Consider the following 18,689-nt stretch of genomic DNA (forward strand, 5'->3'; position numbering starts at 1 on the left):
TCTGAATTTGGGTGGATAAACAGACTTTCCGGTCCAGCTCTTCTTCTGTATTTTTATTTCCTTCATCTTGTTTTTTTCTCCCTCTCTAGATAAGTTTCTTTGGTGTTGTGAAGGCTGGTTTAAGAAACAAAGCTCAAATGATAAGATGAGCTTACCCATGGAAAAATACATGAGAAACCTTCTCTTTTTCTAATGAATGTACCGTGAGTTAGGTGTGTGTCTTTTCTGGAGATAAAACAAAATATCGAGTCATTCTTAGTTCACAAGGTACCGTACCTTTTATGCCTTTAACTTGGTTTTGGCAGCAGTAAGGGTTGTGTCCTGTTGTATCGATACACAGTATGTGCACCAGCAGCTCAGTTCAGCTGCTGAATTCAGGCATTTTTAGACTTTGGAATGCCTTATTTTTCAGGAAATTGGTGTATGTGCCAAATACACCTCTATGCCTGTTCGGTCATTCCTTGCGGTACTGTCATAGTAAGTTCAGTAAAGAAACCCAGCAGCTTTTTCCGTAGATGTCTGGATGAGTGACTGTAAGAACAGCCCAACCAGCACAGATTAAAGCTCTGCCTAGCCTCATGCCCTGTCCTGGCCAACAGCAGATGGTATAGCGGGTAGGAATAAGACTGGCATTTAATTGTGTTTCCCCAAAATATACTTTCAACTCCCAGCAATTTGTGGTTTGAGAGGCTTTTAGCACAATGTGTTGAAAAATTAAATAGGACAGCACTTTCCTTTGCACAGGTACCGCTGATGTTTTCTGTCGGATAGACCAGCTCAAACATTATGATTAAACTCAGCGATTATTCCCAAACTGAGCTGAACTTTCAAGTTTGGTTATTTGTTGAAGACCTGAACAAGGGCTTATGTGTCTGAAACAGGATCTGCATTTTCCAGCTGTGCTCGGATCTGCTGAAAGATGTTTGTCTTCATGCCCACCTCAAGGCCGCGTTTTTTGTAGGCACAGCTGTACGGAGGAGGACCGTTGCGGGGTCCGTGGAAGTGTGTGCAGATACCCGGCACTGTGTGATTAGGAACGTACTTGATCCTTTCTTTAGACATGGCATGTTCAGTTCAGAGGAAACATTTTCTTTTGTGGTTCTTTATTCTTTTGTCCCTCATTCAAATGGGACTATTTCTGTCTTCTAATAGTATTTGAAGCATTTGATGATTAAAGCAGGGCTTAAAAAGTTTGATTAAAGCTTAACATACTTGCTGAGGAGTCGAATTTTAGAAGAGTAAACTTTTTCAGTATATTTCCTGGTAAGGTAACTACTGAGTCTTGGGGTGTGTATGGGGCATGAGTTGCAGCCAGTACATCTATTTGAAATTAAAATCACAGTAAGCAGTGGGGGGGATGCTTCTGTTATTAATTTTTGTACAACGCTTTTTTTTTTAATAAATCTTTTATGCTGTGGTAAGAGCTGCACAGGTTTTACCTGTTTTGAAACAGGAGGATGCGTGGAGAGTTATCATTGCCTAGCAATGCATTTTACTAACAAATTATTAGAAAATTCCATTTAATTACCAAATTGGGTTGTTGAGCTCATGTGAGAGTTAGTTTGTCAGCCTCCTGAGCCAAGAACTTTTATTTTCTTGTCTGTACAGTACTGTCTGTGCTAAAGTTCCATCAGAATTTGTTCATATTGCCTCACTTCCAGTCTTGAATACTTTGTAAATACAGTATAATAGCAATAATACTTTGTGCTTTTTCTGTTTTTATCTATTAAAGAAATATTTTGCAAGATATATGTTCTTTCAAAATATTTCCTTGTCTGACATACAAATCTTTGCCTGATTATTTCAAAACCGTATGCAGCTGCTTACGTTAAAGCTTTGATACCTATTGAGCAGAAGTAACGAATGAAATAGCAACTTTTTCCATCTGATTTGTTGCAGGGTATTTACAACAGGAAAATCTTCTAGCTACCTGCCGTGCATTTATTTTGGAAAGCTCAGATTTGAAAGAATATGCAGAGCACTGTTCAGAGGACGGGTTTATTCCCGCCTGCTTGCTGGTGAGTTTGTATTTGCAAAGCAGGAAATTAAATTGTCTTGCATCCATGGAAAATAGTATTGACATTTCTAAGTGAAAAAATTGCTTCTCGAATGCTACTTAAAATGTTAATTAGATTGTCCCCTCTGGTTTTGGCATGGGTTTTTTTGGCTTCTCGTGGTATTAGCAGTTATTTGTTTTGTATTGTTTAGTCTCACATTTAAGTGTAAAACATGCAAATTGTTTTCAGCGTATTACATTTAGTCTGCTTTATGGCTTTGAGGTTGATTTATGGAAGGGTGTTGCACAAGTTTTATTGATTTCAGAGCTGCTCTTGTAACTTGTTGGAGATTGCTTTCCTGTCCTAGACAGGGCAGCCAGTAAAGTTCCATTTCAAGTACACATTAAGTGTTTAGCTTTGTCTAAGGCTACCAGATATTGTTGACAAAAAGTGTGTTTCAGTTCAGCTTCCTCTTTGATGTTTATATGTGCATCTTCATCCTGTTTTCCATTTCATTCTTCTAATATATCAGTTAATTATGTAGTCTTGGATTCTGTCCACAATATTCAAAATTTGTGGAAATCTTTTCTGAGACCTGAGGTCTTGATGCACCTATTCAAAACAGACTATTGAACTTATTTAATTTACAAGTGTTTAGACATCTGTACTTTAGGGATAGGGAATTGGGCACCAAGCTATGGCCAGCAAAGATTAGAAAACACAAATGTAAATTGATTATCCAGATTCTTAAAGCTTTTAATTATCTTCCTTTGCTCAATAGCAACATTTTTCCTGGTTTTGATAGAAAAGTAATGATAGTGACTAAGAAAAATTGTGATAGTGACTGAGATGATGGTGACTAAGAAAAATTTCTCGCTGCAGCTTAAAATACTTGCAATAAAGGGCTGTATTTGTCATACCCTGTAGACTTACTACTAGCAAACAAGACAAGAAGGTACAACAAATGATAGCGTTAACTGTAAAATCTTAATTCTCTTTGTTTCTCTAAAATAACAGAACAAGTAAATGTGATATGGAAGTTAATTCTGTGTGACAGTTAAGAATTTTACTTTAGACAGAAGTTCTCTTTGCGTTTGCATCTCGACACACGTCACATTCCAGGATGATGTGTACTCATGACTCTTACTGCTATTCATCATCTTATTTTTGTGTTTTGATGCTGTAATAGCAAAGGTGAGCGGAGGTCATGCAGCTCCAGCTGCCATACCGGTGTTGTGCAATGAGATCAACGCTTCAGATTTTGTGTTCGTAGTGGCACAGCTTTCTCTCAGCCTACTGTGAGACAACTCAGCCTCAGCAGCATAAAGAACAGTTCCTTGTGTTGAGGGTCAGCATGGTGTAGTCTTCGAAAGAACAGCTTAAATATAGCGTGGTACAGAAGATGAAGTAGAAGTTATTAGTAAAGATTCTAAAATCATTATTTCTTTTTCCAGTCTCTGTGTGGAAAAAACTTGACAACTATTCTTAATGAGTACGTAGCCATGAAAACAAAAGGTAAGCCTTCAGAATGAATTTTTTTTTCTCATTTATCTCTTGTGAACCCCTTGAGGAAGGGGTAACATCTCCACCTATACACAGGCTTAGAGCAATCCCCCATTTATGCTAGAAGTTGAAGATTTCCATACTACGGTGTCAACGGCCAATTACATCAGTGTCTTGTGAGCAAAATTGATTGATTACGTTAGTTTGGATTTTCTAGCATATAATTTCACTTCAAATTTGAGCAGATAAAATAAATTGTGCAAAATGTGTGAGTTTACACTTGTAAAATTACACTGTTTACTGTTTATACTATAAATGGAGGGGAGGGGTGTGCTGATCTCTCTGGGGGCTGGTGATAGGACACGGAGAAATGGAGTGAAGCTGCACCAGGGGAAGTTCAGATTGGACATTAAGAAAAAGTTCACTGAGAAGGTGGTTGGTCACTGGAACAGGCTCCCCAGGGAAGGGGCAGCATCCTGCCAGGGTTCATCATCATGAATTATCATCGTGAATGTCTTTGCCTCAGTTTCATTTAGGCTTCTAAAACTGAGGACTGTATCCTCGATCAGTGTGTGTTCATATCAGTCAAAGTTCTTAAATTAGGAGTTAGGGCTCTCTTATTAGTAGAATATTAAGAAGGTGACTAGACACCTAATTGAAGTGATGCCTGAAACACCCCGTAACAATTATTTCGCTTGTGATTTTGCTTGTTCTCAACATGTATCTACGTTTAGATGTTTTATGCATCAAATTTTTTTTTTAAATGGTTTATTTTAGAAACAACAACTGAAGTTCCAGCAATGATGTCATCTCTCTGGAAAAAATTAGACTATACACTTTCTCAGATCAGGTAATTTGGTTTTGGAATCAAGACAGTAAAATTCCACTGCAAGAGTGAGTCCCTGTGTTGATGAACTTCCCTTATTGTATGAGACTGGTTTTGCTCTCTGCTGTCTCTGAGATGGTGAAGATGATAGGTATGTGAAAGTCGGAAGCTGAGTAGCCATTTCAAGATTTTAAGGCAGGACTAGCAGATAAAGGAGGGCACAGCGTGAGTACATGGCCTTCCTGTGAGAAAGCAGTATGACTCAGAATCAGATACCACCGTGGTTACTTGATCAAAAATATAACAGTAAGCTTCACCTGAAGGTTCTGCAACCATTGTTTGAGAGGATAAAAGTCACAATCGGTACACTGAAGCGTTCTGCAGTATTGTGTGCTTGGGGCCAGCCTGACGTTACGCGTATGATAGCTACCATCGCGCTGTGTAGCTGAGGCTTTCCATTGTGCTCCTTGATTTATGTCACCTGCTTTATTTTTTTAGGAGCATGCAGAATTCCACAGGACTTTCTGCCAATCAAAGGGGTAAGTAACCGAACCAATTCCATGGGATCAATAGGGTTTACGTCCAAATTATGTATTTTGGCAAAAAATGTGGGAATGCTGCAGCAATCAGTAACACATCCTTACTCTTAAAATGTTGTCACATCACTTCTGCAGTGTTTTTTCAGCATGTCTGTGGTCTTCAGTGCAGTCTGTGGACTACTGTAATGGATCAAGAAAGGAAAATGGGAAAAGCTGAGCTTTTTCCAAGGGGCTTGAATTCTCTGTACAGCATTTTCTCTGCTGAAAACTTTTCTGAAGTTTACATGGTTAAAAGGTGTAAAAACTATTGCTTCAGTTCTGAAGCTGTTGACTTCATTTGTGGTTCACAGAGGAACTGAAAACATAACTAGTCTAATTATGATGCCATTTCATTTCTGTAGAAGGGCAGTATAAAATGTATTGCAGTATTGAAACAATTCTTTTATAAGCGTGCAAACACAGATCTAAGCAAAATATGACAAGATACTTGTTCTGTGTAAAATCATTTCTTTCATTACCAAAACTGCGAAGTGAACTCTCAAAAAAGAAGAGTTATTTTACTTAAAAATAAGTTTTCGTATCTGTGATATTTCTACTGATGAACCTGTGTGAGAAAAGAGAATGTGAAATATTGGATCAGAGCTTCGCTGGATTGTGTGGTGCTTTGTTGTTTAAATTTGTCAGATTTAGTTGATAAACAAATGTAAGTTTGCATTTGTTTAGCTCTTTCAAGTCAGGTCAGTTATGGGAGTGGTATATTATGTAATGAAATATCTTTGGTATGATCTATTCGTGTATTTAAGTAGTGATACAAGCATGTTTACAATGTCTGTGTAAGTTGGCTGTACTTCTTGAATTATTTTGTCTCAAACCGGTAACATAAAAGACAATGATGGGTGTTGCTTACCTTTTGAGTTTCACAAATCAGTTGTTGAAGCACAGAAAAGTTTCAATGGAACGTTCTTAATTAGTTCTTGAAAATCAGCAACCTTCTTAAATTCTTTTATCATCTATTTTCATCTTGTCTTTATTATCTCCAGCACGTACAAGAAGTGGAATTGTAGAAATGAAAAGACAGAGAATGCTTCATCAATCCATTTCTGCAAACTCAGGACTGTTGTCGGTAGCCCTGCAGTCAGGGCCACAGCATTCCTCTTCTGTTGTATCTCCTCAAGTTGTTCACAGGCCAACAATAAATCAAACCATGCCACAGACAAGACTGAATACATTGTTTGCGCACCAGTCACAAACCCAAGAAAACAGAATCAGCAGTAAGTTGAACAGTTTTTTATTGGTTTTTTCCCCGGAAAAAAAAATCTAAGGATGCAGATGGAAGTTTTCTGAAATCTGGGCTAACCATTCTCCACCAAAAAGGTTATGGAAAATTCATGCTTTGTTCCCTGAGCTCTCCAAACTGGTTCAGGGAATTAAAATAAGAGAAACAGCTCTTGCAAATTTACTTGTTAATGTGAATTCGGAGACCAGAAGAGCATTAATTTGTCATTATTGTATCTTGTGTTCTCACCCTCACCCAAAACACTTATTTGAGCAGATAGGGATGATCCACATGAAGTGGCTGTTTGCCTCAGGATGTGTTTAAAAGAAATGCTTCTCATTTTCCTGATAATACCAAATTATCTGGTATGAGTTACCAGGAATTCATTGGAACAATCAATAAGAAAGAAGTAACGGGTAGATTTCTGTAGTGCTTTAACAGTGTCACTGGAGAAGGTACTGGCATTGTGATCTTTTCCCCTTTTTTTTTCCCCCCTTCCCCCCTTATAAAGCAGGAGATTTCATACACATTCAAGTTCCAGCATCACAAGAACGAAAGCTTCATTCAAACTTGCTTTCTCCAGGAAGACGAAAAAGGTAAACACAGCGGGGGGTGGGGGAGTGTTTGTTGGTTTTTAAAGATGGTTTAGCAATTATGCGATGTTCTAACCTCTAGTGTAAAATTTCTTAGGTGGTGGAGTGTTTCACATTTAAAATCCACTGAGAGGGGCCAGTGTGCAGCATTTCTCAAAAGAAAGGAAAGTCAAACGTTAGACTGACAGGAGGCTCTTTGTGCTTCTTTACTGCATATAGCCGTTCTTTACGTTACTCCGGTATTAGACATAGGCAGATAATCTTGGAGCCCGAGATTTGGGATTCTTTCCAAAATATCCTTATCAATTATGAAAATTCTCAGTATTGATAAAAATGCGCATTTTGTCTGTTTTTAACTTAAAAAAACTATTGGCTTCAGTAAATCTTGTCAGGAAAAGTTTTGATATTTGACTGAAAGTGGTGTGACAAACCGTTCTTCTACGAGGTTTGTATTTTTTATTCTTTGATTTCAGTATCCTTTTGTTTTTAATGAGTTGACTGGTTTCTTTGTGTTCTATTTGTCGTCTTTATCCCCGACTAAATCCCAGTCAGTGGTTTGGCTTATCATTTTTTTGGATCCTTTCTTATTTATACCTCTTTCAAGTCCTCGCTGTTCCTGCATGATTTTTTTGTATGTAAGTGATTTTAGAGCCACCGCTGATGGATGGTTGCAGAAAAGCCTATGCCGTTTCACAGAAAGGGATTTCGTTTCCTCAACATTTGTTTGCTTCTCTGACAACAGCAGCTCCTTGAGAGTTCTTTATTTTCAGTGGTGACGCCCAAATCTTTATCTTGAGTGGCAGTTAATTAGGACCTCTACCACAAGTAAAGTAACATGAAAAATACTGAGTAGTGGGTGTGGAATTCAAGTTGCCCTTCAGCTGTTTACCCACAGTTGCTATATTTGTAACTTCTGTGAAGTCAGACACATTATATGCATGTGACATAAGGAAACAGGTATTGGCTTTTATTGTAAGTCCAGTATGTAGGTAATTTTCTGTTGATTAAAATCTTTTGCTAAGGAGGAGGAGAAACACATTATTTACTGACCATTAGATCTATTGTTTGCTATGTTCACACAAAATATATCACGCGTATCCTGGAATGTTTCAGTGACTCTCAGAAGAGGAAAAGCATTGCAACATCCGGACCTCTCTCAACAACTAGAAGTTCTCAAGGCCCTGATGAAATAGCGACAGAAAAAGAAAGTGAGCCTCTTGAAGAATTCATAGATGGTAACTTCCCAGTGAGTATATATTTATGGAAGGTTTAAGACATTAAAGAAACAAATTCAGATTAAAGAGAACTAGTCTTACGTGTGTATCTATCTTGGGTTTTATAGAAATGAACTTTAGCAGATAAATTTATGGGCTTGTATTTGAACTAGCTCTTCTGTGTGCTAAAGTCGAGAGGATGGTGTGGCTGTGTAGAGGTGGTTTTTCTCCTTGATTTACTGGCTTTGCTAAGATCCATGTAAACCGTCAGCATACAGTGTTCTTTAGAGAATGGTACCCAGAAAGCGTAATAAGCCTTGCTGTGCTTCAGAAGTACATGTTTGAGATGATTTTCATAGCCATGTCATGCAGTCACAGATTGACTGTCTTTCAGTTACAAAGAGTGGTCGCTGTGTGGAATTTGTGGGGGTTTTTTTACCAGTAAGTTGGAAATTCATGCTTCTTTTCTAGTGATGGTAAAAATAGAAACCTGACTACTTTAAAATTAATGTTTTCCAGCAACTGGTTATTGAAAATGCCAGAGAAAAAATCTTGAGCAACAAATCTCTTCAGGAGAAGCTTGCTGAGAACATTAACAAAATCCTGGGCAGGTAATAAAAGGAACCTCTAAACGTCATACTTATTCTTGCTTCATTCATTTTTGAGATCTGAACTAATGACTGATGTGTTCCAGCGATGGCAATGTCGCTCAAGCCCCTAAACAGACGGACAGTGGTCCTGCGGAACAGGAGGCTTCAATTGATGAAATTCTTGGACTTCAGGTAGGGGCGGATTGCCCTGTTTACGTTTCTTGAGGACCAGGCATGTGAGAATGACGAGTTACGGGAACTATGCTGAACCCCTCTCTACTGAATCTGAGATTACTCTCCTCTTTCTCTTGTTTTTAGTTGTTTGTTTGTTTTACTACCTTCTGCCCAGGGCAGTTCCACTGCTTGCCTTGCGTGGGCATTAACTCTCATCTTGGTTTATGGTGGTGGGCGGGTTCGAGGAGTTGAACTGATGGGATACTGGTATTTTGCTGGGGTTAATTCTGAGCCAGCTTCACGCTCCCAGTTCATTCCCAGTGCCTGTACAAGGCATGCAGCAGGGTCAAAAACCGAGGGAGTGGGACTGCTTCTGGCAGGGGTTAGGTGTTAACGTTACCTGCAGACTGAGATCCAAGTACTGTCCTGCAGGCACCAGCTGCCTGCTCGTCACTGGATCTTTGGTCACAGTAGTTGGGTACCCGCTTCTGACGGGGATGCCGATCAATACCCTTCTTAATAAAAAAGGAATTTAAAATACCTTGTGGTTGCTAAACATGTTTAGTCTGACGTGATTTTTTGATTTTCTGTTGGATAAACATGGATTGTCTAGTATAGCAAGAGGAATTGTCTTTGGAGCCTAAATAAGGATTTCCACCCCCACCCACTTTTAACGTTTGCTTGCTTTTGGAGGCAAGATACATTCTGCTTCTACAAATTAAACTTCTGTTGTCCTCCTTTCGTTCTCCTACAGCCCTCAGCTGGCAATCAGTTACAAAGAGCTCTTAATGAGGGAATTACAGTCTTGGTGGCCCTCGTGAAAAGGGCAGAAGAGTAGAGGCAGTTGCCTGTTTAGGATGTAAAGGTGTCTGTTTTAAAAAGTTTTAAAAGCTATTCTTCTGTAACATGGTGGTTTTTAGGTCAATTTTTGTTGAAGTACTGAGCTGGAAAGCTGTATTCCATTTTTCAGAGCAGAACAAAATCAAAGCAGCTTCTTGGTGTAGTTAGAGTGGCTGAGATAAAATAATCAAGTGTATCCCAGGAGATATCCACCCTTGCAGCCTCCATATAAAAATTTCTCAAGCGGTTAGAGAATATCCAGGAAGTCAGGAAAAACTTTGTATTAGAACTCCTGAGTTCTAATTAGAATGTCCTGAGTGGCCGCTCATTTTGTTCCTGGGCTGCTACCAAACATCAGCTTGAAAGGGGAACCTTTGAGCAGCGTCCTGGGTCGCTGTGCCTTCCAGCTGCCTTCCACAGAACCGCAGCTGGAAGTTACATTAGAGAAAATGTAATGGATGAATGAAATAAAACTTCCCTTTGCTTAGAATTGTCTTTTATCCAAAACTGAAAAATTAGGGTTAATTTGGGGATTTTTTTACCAGTGGCTGGCGAGTGCAGGCTTGTGGCATCCATGCCAGCGGCATGAGTTTCCAGGGTGGCCTGAGACTTAGTCCTTCTTAAAAAGTACCGGTCATTATGTGGGGAATATGTCAGCATGCATGTACAGGGTGTAATGTCTAACAAAGATGTTTGGGGACCTGTATGTCTTAAACTTCAATCACTAATGTGTTTTGACAGACATTAAATTTGGGGCAGAAATGTTTCCAGCCTTAGCCTTTACGTTTCTGTGCTGAGCAGATGTAACAGAACTCAACAATCTGGAAAGAAAACAATTCTTGTCTGCTTTTCTTTTAAGTTATTAAGTACCTAACAGTTGTGTATACCTTGTCTTTTCTCAGGGCGAAATCCATATGTCAGAAGAGGCTATACAGGACATCCTGGAACAGACAGAATCAGATCCGGCTTTTCAGGCACTCTTCGACTTGTTCGATTATGGTAGGGTGTCTTATTCCCAATTATACCGTTACTCTAAGGCGTCAGGAATGATGAGCTTTCCTAAGTGTTGCTTGAAGAAGCAAAGATAATTCAGCAGGGCTCTTTTGCAAGAGGAATGGACTGTATGGCATGTCATTTCAGAATTAGATTTTTATATACATTTATACGTGACTATAAAGTACAGCATTTTCTTGTGGCTGAAATTCTTTGTTTGTGCTGGCTCAGTGGTTAATGTTCATTTTTCAGTGCTGTTCTCCGATTTTTCTGTTTGGCTGATGGGGGATATCCTTACATAAAATATAAGGATGTTTTCGTGCTGTTTCTGGATTTGTCATGAATATAGACAAATAGCTCTTTGAGTTCAGGATGGTATTTCTTGAATATGAAATCTCCATGCTTCATTTAAAATGTAATTTTCACATTTGTGTGTAAAATGACATATTTAATCATTCTTCCTGCTTTATTTTGAAAATAGGAAAGAGCAAGGTAACCAAGAACTTACCTGCTGGTATTTCTGGTCAGAGTGGAGTAGAAAACGAAATCCTGATGGATGAGGATAACCTGGAAACACTTGAAAGTTGTTTAGGAACAGAAGAAACTAGTAGATGTAGGTTGTTTTTCTTTAAGATCTATTCTAGTCCCTTCACTTTTCATTATGAAAATATTTTCAGACAATTCGTACATTCCCGAGTCTTTCTGTTTTCAGTGGTAACACCCAAATGAACATTTACATTGCTTGAACATACAGATACTCCTAGTCTGTTAGAGGGTTTCAGTCTATTAAATTTAACTGCAGTCCATCAGTGTACGTACAAGTTATTTGATAAGCTCCTAAACAAAACCAGAATATCTGCAAATCTATTTTATCATTCAAAACAGAGACGCTTCACAATATTCAGTGTGGAACACAAAAAGATTATATTTTACATCTAACCATATTCATCTTTTTCTCTCTGTTCCGTAATGTATTGGTTAGTTCTTACACAAAAAGAGTTTTACCCTGGACAAAAAGTATGTTTCATCTTCTACCCCATCATTAAAAATAGGCAGTAGCAGGTATGTAGTGAAAGCCAAGAAAGTCTTTGTGCTGAGATGGTTTTTATGCTTCTGGAAATCCGCTTTAGTGACTTGAGCTGTTTCCTTATTCTAATAAGGAAATATTCTAATAAGGAAATATTCTAATAAGGAAATATTCTAATAAGGAATAAGAAGAAGGAAATATTCTAATAAGGAATAATAAGTGTACACTTACTATTTATATACAAACTGATTTGCCAGAGTGCTTAATGTATATAACCACACTCTCCACTCAGCTTGAAGTAAGGATGGGCAGCATTATTCCCGCTTAGCTTCATGTGAAACAGTTTTCAACTGAACGGCTAAGTTGCTTCTGAAACGCTGTAAAAAGGATCGTCTGTTCTAGTAATTATGTCACTAATTCATTCTTGCTTTTACAGGTGATAATTCTAGAGAAGCACTAACCTGTAAAGGTTTTCAGTTAGGAGAAGCATCATGTGCCTTGAAGACCAGCACTAATGATGATGATATGGCTAAGAAAAATACAACCAATGAACAGATGCATGGAAATTGTAGACCTAGGAAGCAGACTGAAGTACTTAAAACTGCTACGCCTGAACGTGTTGGAGAGCTTGAAATCGCTGTGCCTGGTGTGACTGAACCTAGCAGGAGCCAGAGTTCCGATAGCGAATGCAGTGAACACGGTGAAGATTCTAACGGTAAAAAGGAGTTGTCTGCGTTAGTATCTGACAGTGAAAGAGCTGTGGAAGTTGAGAAAGGCCCACTGAGTCGTGGTACTCAAAGCAGTGCTAATGCAGAATGTGTTCATTCTGGTAGCCCGCAGATTGCTTTGATTTCAGTGGCAGAGGGTACTACAGCCAGCGAAAACAAAACAGGTTCTGGAACTAAGTGTCACTCATCACCAGATACATCGCTCTCCGAAAAACCACCTACCGAGAGCCCTTCTGATGAGAGCCCTGGCCATGGTGTGCTGCCAGGAAAAAACAACTCGTCCATTTCCAGTACATCAGCGGATGCAGGAAAAGAACAGGCTGTAACAAGCGATACAGCTGCCTTACCCGGTATTTCACAGGAGAGCTCCAGCCACCACTCTAACCATCAAGAACAGAGCACACAGTCAGGCTGCGCTGCAGGATCCGCAGGGAAGATTTCGGATCCTGACAAAACAGACTTGCAGCTTGAAGTCGTTGATGCTTGTAACAAAACTTACTCGAATGATCAGCGTACACTTGATAAGCCTTGTAAGAAAGAATTTAACCTTTCTTCAGGACTGTCCAACTCAGAGGGAACACAAGGGGAAATGCAAGAACCTTCATCCTCTACAAAAGTAGATGCCGATAATACGTGTTTCTCTTCTGGTGGTGATGCGTGTACAGAAATTTCTGTAGTATCGACTGAAAATAATCTCAGTTCATCCGAAATACGTGACTCCCCCCTTCCAGAAACTGCATCCTCAACAGATCAGTCAGGTACTGAAGCCAAAAGTATAAGCAGTGTATCTTCTAGTAGCCAAGCAATGGATGTCGATCCTTCTAATATAATGTCCCTTAAGATCATCATCAGCGATGATCCGTTTATCTCATCAGACACGGAGTTAAATAACGCTGTTTCCAGCATCACAGGAGAAAATTTGCCAACTATAATATTGTCTTCTCCAGCCAAATCCCCGACCAAAACTGTAGACCTGTCCAAATGTCTAACTTCGGAAGACACTGAAAAAAAAGTGGATTCAGCTTTGGCGGAGCAGAATCTTCTTGTGCTCAGACCCAAGGACCCTGTGGTCACCTCGGTTAACACCCAGAATGAAGACTGCACTGTTTTTTCAGTTGCAGGTACAACTAATCTTTCCAAGGAAGGAGGATTTATACAGTTGTTGCCAACAACAAACACAGGTTTTGGGAATTCAAACAACCTTTATATAGCCACCTGTGTGACTGATACAGCTACCTTGGGCACAGCTGTAACACCATCAAACGTGGTTGTACTGCCTGGCAACTCCATGCCCTTTGCTGCCCAGGCTCCAGCTGTACAACAGTTGCGGACTCCTCCCAGATCCAGCAACACGTTTGCAGCGAACCAGACTGTCTCCCCAAACTTCGCACAAGGTAATCTCTTTATCAGAAAATGTGTTTATGTAGGACGTGTGTTCTTGTAAAAGTAAAGTTTTAAACACTGCTCTGTCTGCCCCAGGAAACTAGCCGGAGTTATACGTTTTATGAGCATATTAGTTGCTACTAGAAATGAAATTAAAAGTATGAAGAGTCATTGACCAGGCTGGCTTAAAAAAAATAGCCTCATATTTCAGGAGCTTAAATTATATAATTTTAGCAGTGATAAATTTAGGAAGCTTATTTTGGCTTACACTAGAAAAGATGCTTTTGTTTTGGCTAAAGCAGGGGGTTTATTTCTGTTTTAGTAGGATTTCTGTTATAAGTAGAATGCTGTGTGTTACAGGTATCCATATTTAGTTCAGGTAACTAGCTAGATACACACAGTCCTTCCAAAAATACATCCTTGTTCTGTGTCATTTCCCAAAACCCTGTTTTACACTAGAAGTACATTTAGACAAATATAAAAGCATAACATTGTTTCTTTCCGTAATCAAATCTCTTCTGGTACAAGCATTTTTATTGCTACAGCCGTAAAAAATTGAAGAGCTTTTAAAAATGATAAACCAGCTGTAATCAACACACACAGAGTTCATCTCAAAACTTGTTGCAGTTAACCAGGAATTCCTGTGTGTAGTCATTCCATCGTGGTCGGAGGGCAGCAGCGCAACAGTACGTGCGAGATCTTGGAGCGCTGCCGTGGTCTTATTTTTCCTGGTAGTGCTCATGTAGCTGAAGAACTGTGTGGAATAAACTCTTCTATCACTCTCAGCATTTTTCTTCCACTTTCCTGTTTCCCTTTTCTGTAATTCTCATCTGTCTGGTAGCCAGACACTCTTACAGCCTGTAGAACAACTGTTTTAAAAGAACTTTTAACAAAGATGTAAATAGGAAACTTTGGCTTAAATACTCCAAGTAAGTTTTACTGTGTCTTCTTTTTTTTTTTCCTTAAAATAATGAATCTCAAACACACTAAGAGATGCCACCAGCCAGGACTATACATTAGATACCTGCACACAGGTAAAGCTGGTCTTTCCCAGCTGGTTGGGTGCTTGTAAGGGGAAGGCGTTAACAGTGCCCTTAAATAATTCAGCTGATGATTTTTGAGCATGCTAATTGTAGATAATAAGATGCAAATAATCGTTTTTACTAAGCAGCAAAATGAGCTGTTGGATGTTACTTTTCCTGGTTTTTATAAATCACTTTAATTCCAGCCTTTACATGGGTTTGTCATGCTTCAGGCCTAACCATTTCTTAAGAAGGAAAAGAGAGTTGAACTGAGGAACTCGATAGAAACGAAAATTAACGCCCTTTTCTAGTAGCGATGCATAGTAAGGGCAGTGAAGATTTTCTACAGAGCCAGAGCTTTTCTTGCCACAGGTGTGACCACGCGTACTTTTAAGAAATCCTGTCTTGGAGCAGTTCTTTTCACTGAAGAATTTTAGTTTCTGTACAATTGTAACACTTGGATGTTTTCTAGGTTCTGCCATTATAATTACATCTCCAGTGCAACCTGTTTTGCAAGGAATGGTGGGAATGATACCTCTCTCAGTAGTAGGACAGAGCGGAAATACGTTCTCGCCACCTGCGCGCCAGGTAGCCCATCACAAATACAGCTTTTCAAAATTAAAGCTGAAGTGATACGGAGCCTTTGGTAAATTGTAATGGAATAATTTGATTCTTTCGAGGTTCTACATATGCCTGTGGCTAATCCAGTGTGCAGCAGAAGTGTCCCAAAACTTCCCATCCCTCCCAAATCACAGAAGATTCCTGGAGCAAGGAACAAGGCCAATACAGGTACCAGTCTCTTTGCATTCTTGAGAAGGGCAGAAGGAAAGTAGAGGTGCTACAGACATGTCAGTTCTGAGTAATGAAGCTATACGATACCAGTAACGGCCGGGATGGCTGAGAGCGGCTGGTACCTGCAGCTAGTAGCTGTGTTTACACAGTTTGCAAAGAACTCCCAGCATATAAATTAATTCCAGATCCGTGATCGAGCTTATTTCCAAAATTTAATGTTTCAAGGCTTTAATCACAGAATCCTCTGGTTGGAAGAGACCTTTAAGATCATCGAGTTCAGCTGTTCACCCTGCCTTGCCAGGGTCCCTAAACCGAGTCTCTCAGCACCAAACCCACACGGCTGTTAAACACTTCTGGGGATGGGGACTCCACACCTCCCTGGGCAGCCTGTTCCAACGCTGCACAACCCCTTCAGGGAAGAAACTTTTCCTAATATCCAACTTAAACCTCTCCTGGGCAACTTGAGGCTGTTTCTTCAAGTCCTGTCACTTGTCACAACATGGGAGAAGAGACCAACACACACCTCTGCCCGAGTCCCCTCAGCCGCTCCTCGTAAGACTTGTTCTTCAGACCCTTCACTCGTTTCATTGTCCTTCTCTGGACACGCTCCAGCACCTCAGTGTCCTTCTTGGAGGTGATGGGCCTAAAACTGGACACGGTACTCAAGGTGTGGCCTCACCAGTGCTGAGTACAGGGGGACAATCACTGCCCTGCTCCTGCTGGCCACACTAGTGCTGGTACAAGCCAGGATGCTCTTTGCCTTCTTGGCCACCTGGGCACACTGCTGGCTCATACTCAGTCACCTGTTGACCAGCACCGCCTGGTTCTTCTCTGCTGGGCAGTTTCCAGCCACTTTTCCACAAGCCTGTAGCATTGTAGGGGGTTGTTGTGACCTGGCACTTGGTCTTGTTGAATTTCATACCACTGGCCTTGGCCCGTCGATCCAGCCTGTCCAGATCCCTCTTGATCCTGACCTTCAAGCAGATCAACACACCCACCCAGCTTGGTGTCATCTGCAAACTGACTGAGGGTGCACTCGATCCAGAGCGTTGATAACAATGTTGAAGGGAACAGGCTCCAATACTGAGTCCTGGGGAACACCACTGGTGACCGGCCACCAGCTAGAGTGAACTCCATTCCCCACCACCTTCTGGACCTGACCAGTTTTTATCCAGCAAAGAGTGCAGCCATCCAAGCCATGAGCAGCCAGTTTCTGCAGGAGAATGTTCTGGGAAACGGTGTCAAAAGCTTTACTAAAGTCCGGGTAGACAACACCCACAGCTCTTCCCTCATTCACTAAACGGGTCACCTTGTCATAGAGGAGATCAGGTTGGTCAAACAGGACCTGCCTTTCATACAGCCGTGCTGACTGGGCCTGGATACCTGTCTGTCCTGTGTGTGCTCTGTGATGGCACTCCAGACGATCTGCTTCATGACTTTTCTGGCACCGAGGTCAGACTGACAGGCCTGTAGCTCCCTGGGTCCTCACTCCAGCCCTTCTTGTAGATGGTGTCACACTGGCTAAGCTCCAGTCAACTGGTAGCTCCCCTTTTGGCTGGTAAATAACAGAAAGTGGCCTGGTGAGCACTTCCACCAGCTTCCTCAGACTTCTTGGATGGATCCCATCCGGCCCTATAGACTTGGGCACTTCTCAGTGGTGCAGCATCACTTACTGTTTCCTCTTGGTTTATGGGGGCTTGATTCCACTCCCCATCCCTGCCTTCTGGTTGAAGAGGCTGAGTGTGCGTCCCAGCACACTGATCCACTAATGCTGATGTGCAGCTCCTAAACTTAGTTCCAGTGAGCCTGATTTTATCCCTGTCCCCCTTCAAATCTAGTGTTAGGCTCTTTCCGTGAGCCCTGACAGCTCCTGCGTGAGGATCCTCTTCCCCCTTAGAGACAGGTGTACCCCATCTGATGCCAGCAAGCCTGGTGTGGTGTGGTGTAGCCAACCCATGATCAAAAAACCCAAAGTCCTGTTGGTGACACCAGGCTCGGAGCCAGGTATTGACCTGGTGGGTCTTCCTGTTTCTTTCCTCATCGTTCCCTGCAAGTAGAGGGATGGAGAAGACCACCACTTGTGCTCCCGATCCCTTCACTAGTTGTCCCAGGGCTCTGAAGTCTTTCTTGATTGCCCTCAGGCTCCTAGTTCGGTGTTCATCACTACCTACTTGAAGAGTCAGTAAGAGATGATAATCTGTGGGCTGTACAAGGGTGGGAAGCCTTCTCACCGCATCTTTAAGCAGACTCCCGGGGAGGCAGTAGCTGTCCCTGTGAAGTGGGCTGGGTCTGCGTATTGGGCCTTCTGTCCCCTTCAGAAGGGAGTCACCTATGACAGCGACCCGTCGCTTTTTCTTTGTAGAGTAGTTTTTAAGCTCGGCTTGGACAGACTTAACCCTGGCAGGACATCCACGCTTGATGAGTCTTCGTTCTCATTACTGGTTGACTCCACTTGCAGGGCTTCATATCTGTTACTCGAGGGAGTTACACCTGGGGCGACCCGTCGCTTTTTCTTTGTAGGAGTAGTTTTTAAGCTCGGCTTGGACAGACTTAACCCTGGCAGGACATCCACGCTTGATGAGTCTTCGTTCTCATTACTGGTTGACTCCACTTGCAGGGCTTCATATCTGTTACTCGAGGGAGTTACACCTGGGGAGGTGGGGATGCTGCTGGGGCAGCAGTCCCCTGCTGCCAGTGCCCCTTGTCCTCGTCACTGTGTTCACTCCTACGGAGATGGGACTGGGGGTCCTCCATATTATGCCTCTTATCACTCTGCTGGGCCTGTGGCAGGGGAGGCAAGATGTTGTCCCAAGGATCCATCTCCTCCCACTCCCTAATACTCCTCGAGCTGCTCACCTCCTCCTGGAGCTCTGTCACTAGGCAGAGGAGTTCCTCCACCTGGGCACAGCTCCCCCAGGGGTGGGCACAGCTGCTGTCCTCTACTGGTGTCACCGCGGGGCACACCCTGCAGCCTGTCACCTGGGCGGCTGCAGGTCCCCACTGCAGCTCTCTCTGTGCAGCTGCGTCGGTCGTGACCAGTGCGTCTCTTGGAGAGGCTGTGGCCTTCTGCCTGGTGGAAGCTGTTTCTCACTGGTCTGCACGGACGGCGCTTTCAGCGCCCTTCTCACGTGCCCTTCCGTGCACGCTGCTGCGCCACGTTCTGGCTGCCTCACCACGCTCCGTTGGGAGGTC

General features: G+C 41.7%; 1 protein-coding gene across 1 annotated transcript in view; it reads left to right on the plus strand.

Annotated features, from left to right (window-relative positions):
• Positions 1–1,899: 1,899 nt before the first annotated feature.
• NPAT (nuclear protein, ataxia-telangiectasia locus) overlaps positions 1,900–18,689 on the plus strand; it is a gene marked incomplete at its 5' end in the record, with an annotated part of 23,981 nt that continues 7,191 nt past the window's right edge. Inside the window, 14 exons of the mRNA XM_010134023.1 lie at positions 1,900–2,018; positions 3,452–3,512; positions 4,278–4,350; positions 4,825–4,865; positions 5,906–6,136; positions 6,653–6,737; positions 7,848–7,936; positions 8,466–8,559; positions 8,643–8,730; positions 10,455–10,551; positions 11,027–11,158; positions 12,009–13,694; positions 15,178–15,293; positions 15,386–15,494. Of these exons, the coding sequence (XP_010132325.1) occupies positions 1,900–2,018; positions 3,452–3,512; positions 4,278–4,350; positions 4,825–4,865; positions 5,906–6,136; positions 6,653–6,737; positions 7,848–7,936; positions 8,466–8,559; positions 8,643–8,730; positions 10,455–10,551; positions 11,027–11,158; positions 12,009–13,694; positions 15,178–15,293; positions 15,386–15,494 (3,021 nt within the window). The remainder of the gene's footprint in view (positions 2,019–3,451; positions 3,513–4,277; positions 4,351–4,824; positions 4,866–5,905; positions 6,137–6,652; positions 6,738–7,847; positions 7,937–8,465; positions 8,560–8,642; positions 8,731–10,454; positions 10,552–11,026; positions 11,159–12,008; positions 13,695–15,177; positions 15,294–15,385; positions 15,495–18,689) is intronic.

This window comes from Buceros rhinoceros, unplaced genomic scaffold, assembly GCF_000710305.1.
Source record: "Buceros rhinoceros silvestris isolate BGI_N320 unplaced genomic scaffold, ASM71030v1 scaffold4214, whole genome shotgun sequence".
In the NCBI taxonomy this organism is placed as follows: domain Eukaryota; kingdom Metazoa; phylum Chordata; class Aves; order Bucerotiformes; family Bucerotidae; genus Buceros; species Buceros rhinoceros.